Raw genomic sequence first — 5420 nt, 5'->3', positions numbered from 1 at the left:
GACTTTCTGTTGAATAAATTTAAACTGACTGAATTTCTTCTCTACCTTCATGACTCCCATCAGGCTTGAACTCTAACCTGAATGTACCCCTGGACATGGGTGGTGGGTGTAGTGGTGGTGGAGCTTTGAGCTACAAAGAGCCGCCTCAGTCCAGACTGAAGAAACTTTGGGCTACTGACCCTCTGGAGCAGAACAGCAAACCTGGTACAGAATAACCTTTGGTTGTTTGACAGTACATGCTGTAGCATCAGATTGGCTTGTTGATAATTAAAGTGCCATCAGTGTTGCCATGCTCTGATGGGACCATGGTGTATAACCAAACCAATTAATTTTAGTCCGTGCGATTGTATTCCTTAAATTTGTGCGTGTTTGTCCCACAGGTGCTATGTCGTCTGGGCTGCGTCTGGAAGACCCTCCCTTCTATGACTTCCTCTCTCCTGGCCCATCTCCCCTGAGTCCCCCCGGCCAATCAATGGGCTCGGTGGGCGATGGCTGGCCGCCCCGTGCCAACTCCCCCCCGCCCCATGGAAACACTGTCACCTGGCCCCCAGGTACACAAGCTTTAAGATGTATTAATAAAGAAAATGTTTGCATTGAAAACTGCTAATCACTGTCTGTGTCTGCAGAGTTCCGGCCCGGCGAGCCTTGGAAAGGTTACCCCAACATTGACCCTGAGACTGACCCTTTTGTGACCCCCGGTAGTGTCATCAACAACCTCTCCATCAACACCGTCCGTGACACAGACCACCTCAGGGACAGGAACAACGGTAGCTCACACACAAGGCCGGACATTAACACAAACAAGGATTGCTAGTTGTTTGTGCCATTTTAATTCCTTTTTATTAGCATTGGTAAAACCTAAAGGAAGTATGGGCTTTGTTTAAACGTCTGTTTTAATTGGAATTGTAAGCCACACCTGTAGTAATGGTTCAGATTAACATAATTTAGTCAACATTACATCTGTTATGCGACATAGAGCTCATCCAGTTGTAGGTTCAGGTTGTCAACTTTATGTTGTCCATAATTTAGATTTGCCTTCTGAGCCTTCAAAATAAGCTCAGTTGAGTTATAGGATCTAATAATCAGGTTATTTTTGTTATTAAAATATTTTGAAAGCTAAACCTAAATAGATTTAATAAGCTATTTAAAAGGATTCATGTTTGATAAGCAGATATGATGCAAGATTTAGATTTGATCAAATGCTAACCCTAACCCTTCTCTCTCTGTTTTCCAGGGCCATCCTCATCACTAAACACCACGATGCCTTCTAACAGTGCCTGGTCATCCATTCGTGCCTCCAGCCACAGCGGTTCCCTCACCAGTACAGCACAAAGCACTTCAGGTATGCTCCATCTTTGAGCCATACAATCTTTAACAAATTCAGATAGGAAAACATTTTAGAGATCAGTTAGGAAATTAGAGACACTTTTGTCTATATGCAACAAAAAAAGTTTCACTTTGTTCTCCTTGCAGCCAGACCCAGTGAGTCAAAGTGGTCTCCTGGCGGCGGTTCTGTGTCCAACTCCTCCCTGGCCCATGAGCTGTGGAAGGTCCCCCTGCCTCCCAAGGCGCTGTCTGTGGCAGCCCCATTCAGACCACCACCTGGCCTTACCAGCCAGAAGCCCAACGCTTCCACATCCGGTTGGGATGGCTCTGCCCTGAGGCTGGGGGGGTGGGGCTCCTCTGAATCTAGATACACACCTGGTGAGAGCAGAGAAAGGCACACATATACGATACTTTATTAGTGGTTGTATGGTGGAAGAAACCATCAATGGCAGAAAAGGGAAATTTGTGTCAACATTTTTCCATCACAAATAACTAATCATTAACTCTTCAGTATGGGTTAAATACAATAAAGGCAAACTAATTTTGGTTAATAACTCACTAATAATACATTCACACACATTACATGTGGTAGGTGAACATGAGTGGGACATGTAATAACTGTGAATGGGACAATTATTTAATACTTGTAGTGCTTGAGGACACCTCTAACCTTTACCCTTCCACTTGTTTTGGCAGGTTCCAGTTGGAGTGACAGCAGCAGCTCAGGGAGAACCCAATGGCTTGTTCTGAAAAATCTCACACCTCAGGTACTTGCATGTACTTAAATGTAACATTTAGTCTGTGTTTTTGTGTTATTGTTATCCTATATAGAGTTGCAAAGTGGGAAGGGTCACTGGTTCTGGTGGTGTTTATCCTTATTCTGTATTTTATATATTTTCTTTTTAATGTAAACCATATCCTCAGCCATTGGTTTTACATGCATAGCAGTAACTGGGTTATGCCAGTTCTCCCCGTATACGTGAGCAGGGAAGAATGGGTAAATGACGGGAGTAACTACTTTTGATACAGTAGGTGGCACTCTGCCAACGCAAAACTGTCTTTTTTTTCTTCCGGTTGACCTATATCAAATTACACCGGTGGGCCACTAAATTAGTCAAATTTAACTATTTGATTCACACACTTATCTCAGCGTAGGAAAGCACAGTGCTTTCGCCAGATGACTGACATGTTCGGCTCATTATATCTAACCAGTGTAGGGTGGAATTAGCAAACTAACTTTGTTTGCTATCTAGCGTTAGCCAGTGGAAGTAGCTCAGTCCCTCCACTTTTTTGTTAAGACAAAGCATTGGCAGCCCCGGAGATGGACATTCGGTTGTCTGAATTGTCTCGCAATGTCCGTTGCTGCCCCTGCGGGGAGTAAAACAGATGGACCCCAGGCTGTTTGCTGTTTTGTTGCAAGGTGTCATAGCATTGACTACAACCACAGTGCTGAAGGATTTTTTTCCGGTTCCGAACCACTTAAGCCAGGGGAGTGTGGAAGGGTAGTTGGAGCATGCACAGATGCTTTACCCAACCATACTCCGGGTAAGGTGTATACATGGAGGAATGCCCCGATTACTGAAGAAGTTCTCTTGGTCTGTAAACCGGGTTATAAGAACTCAGATTTTTAACCGCGAGCAGACCCGCGGGACTAATCATGGTATTGCCTTAACCCAAATATAATTAATTAATTTTCATTTTTTCTAACCGCATTTAAACGCACTAAATGTTAACATAGAAACATGGGACTCTCCTAGATAATATAGTGGCCATATTAGTTAATGTCATGGGCTCCAGATTTAATTATTTTTTTGTGAAAAATCATGTTTTGTCTGTTATTTTGTTGTGGCGGAAGGCTCAGAATACTAAAATACCCATGAGCATTGGCAGCCTTTGCCATGGAGAAGAAGGCAGTCAGAGGCGTGAACCACATTGTTGCTCAGCAGTTGCTTAACAACTGTCCTGGTTTTGTTCTGTCTCACAGATTGACGGCTCTACCCTGAGGACCTTGTGCATGCAGCACGGCCCTCTGATCACATTCCACCTCAACCTGCCACATGGTAACGCCGTGGTATGCTACAGCTCCAAGGATGAGGCCGCAAAGGCCCAGAAGAGCCTGCACATGTAAGGACATCTGGCACATACACACATTACTTTTAACTGAATGATTTTCAGTAGCCGTGCATGTCAAAGTGTTCTCCAATTTGCTATTGTAGAGTCCAGCAACAGGATGTTTTAGAGCACCAGACACACTCACTCACATTCTGTCTCACTTGTTTTCTCTCTGCAGGTGTGTTTTGGGGAACACTACTATTCTGGCTGAGTTTGCCAGCGAGGAGGAAATTAATCGTTTCTTTGCACAAGGGCAGTCATTGGCCACTCCCTCCTCTGGCTGGCAGACCATTGGCTCCTCTCAGAGCAGAATGGATCAGTCTCACCCCTTTCCCAGCCGCGCTCCTGAACCTAACCAGTGGAACAGCAGCGATCTCCGCAGCTCCTCACTATGGGGCGGGCCCAACTATTCCAGTAGCCTGTGGGGGAGCCCCAGTGGCACCGAGGCGGGTAGGATCAGCAGCCCTTCACCAATGAGCTCCTTCCTCCCGGTGGAGCACCTGACAGGGGGCGCGGACTCCATGTGAATCGCCTGCCAATCAAACAGGTTGGGGGAAGGGTCAGTAGAGAATTATCAATAATCAGCAGAAGAAAATGAAAAAAAAAAGTTATAAATGCAATGGCACTAGTTGGACTCTTTCTCACTTACAAGATATAAAACAAAACGGGGTCTCCCCTGTGGAAAACAAGTTACGTTTCTCTCTGCACATATGTCCACTTTGTTTTAGCCCAAAAACATATCAGTCGGAATACTTGAATCATGCAGGCCAATTCTATAATGTGAACAGATGGATATTTGCTTCCAGGTAGTGCTCTTTCAGACCGAAAAAAGCTTCAATCAAGCTCATTATTATATATATATATACATATATATTTTTTTTGTTTGTTTCATTTGTCATGTTTATTTGAATTCCAATTCTTTTCATTTTTAACGTTTTCTTTTAGTTTTTTTTGCATTTGTTTGCTGACAATGTTGGAGTATGAGCTTTTTAACTTTGCACTGAATGTGGTTTTTCTCAGTATATATAATCTGCAATATAGAGGGAGCAGCCAGTTTTTCCAGTGTAGCTGTTTACTCATTGAGGTCCTTACCGTATGCGTGTGCACGTATGTGTGTGGAAGTACTGTGTGTATGTGTGTTTGACTGCGTGTATAAATGAGTTTGTGCGCTCCTCTCTGCCTTGGCACGCCTACCTTACTGCGTTGTCGTGGAGTTCAAGATCAACAGATAGTTAAAGAAAAAAGATGACTTAGGAGGATTATCTGGTGATAGTAAGAGGGACATTAAAGTATTGCACCTATTTTGTTTTAAAACTAAAGAACGTTGAGCTCTGCAGTGCAAAGGACTGTAGCCGCAGCTGGGACTAGCAAGCCCCGCCCGCCCTAATGTAGGGGGTGGGGCAAATCTAGCAAGCCCTCCCACTAGCCCCCTAGTGGGCAGGGGGGAAACAGCACTTTCAGAATAGGCTTTCAATGTTTTGGAGGTGCCACACTGCAACCTCTTGTTTACAAGACTTAGGAGGTGGGACGTGTGTTCATTCTTCATTTTAAAGAGAAGATGGAATAAAATATAAAATACTCAAAAAAAATATATATATAATAAAAATTACAAAAAAATTACAAAACAGATGAAAAACTTAAAAAAAAAAAATGAAAACTCTTATTGAGGATGAAGACGATGCTTTGTAACTCTGGGAATTCGGATCAGTGTTTTTGGCCATGGCGTTGGTTATTTGAATTATTCCTCTTTGTCTGCTAAATAACCAGCAATGGTTCTCAGGAAATCAAGCCAGTTTCCCCCCCTTGTAGGTGAATTTAAAAAAAAAAACTACTACTCCTTGTAGGAAAGGAAAATCCAACTTCTAGCACTGAAAACTATGTATAGGTCTGTAGGTTTTATTTTCTCTGCCAAATAACTGCTTTAAGCTGGAGAAACTCAACACACTGCTTTCAATATGCTGTCTTTTGAGGGATGGGGGGGG

The 5420-nt window shown here is 43.4% G+C and overlaps 1 protein-coding gene across 4 annotated transcripts in view; it reads left to right on the top strand.

Annotated features, from left to right (window-relative positions):
- Nucleotides 1-5252, top strand: part of LOC116702319 (trinucleotide repeat-containing gene 6A protein) — a 38558-nt gene extending 33306 nt beyond the window's left edge. For all 4 annotated transcript variants that reach the window (XM_032536486.1, XM_032536485.1, XM_032536484.1 and 1 more), the window contains 8 exons: nucleotides 64-204; nucleotides 381-551; nucleotides 627-767; nucleotides 1235-1342; nucleotides 1474-1704; nucleotides 2023-2093; nucleotides 3311-3450; nucleotides 3617-5252. In XM_032536486.1, the coding sequence (XP_032392377.1) occupies nucleotides 64-204; nucleotides 381-551; nucleotides 627-767; nucleotides 1235-1342; nucleotides 1474-1704; nucleotides 2023-2093; nucleotides 3311-3450; nucleotides 3617-3965 (1352 nt within the window). In that variant the 3' untranslated portion in view covers nucleotides 3966-5252. The remainder of the gene's footprint in view (nucleotides 1-63; nucleotides 205-380; nucleotides 552-626; nucleotides 768-1234; nucleotides 1343-1473; nucleotides 1705-2022; nucleotides 2094-3310; nucleotides 3451-3616) is intronic.
- The last annotated feature ends 168 nt before the right edge of the window (nucleotides 5253-5420 follow it).

This window comes from Etheostoma spectabile, chromosome 15 (assembly GCF_008692095.1).
Source record: "Etheostoma spectabile isolate EspeVRDwgs_2016 chromosome 15, UIUC_Espe_1.0, whole genome shotgun sequence".
NCBI lineage: Eukaryota > Metazoa > Chordata > Actinopteri > Perciformes > Percidae > Etheostoma > Etheostoma spectabile.
This window is presented reverse-complemented; position numbering and strand designations above follow the sequence as displayed.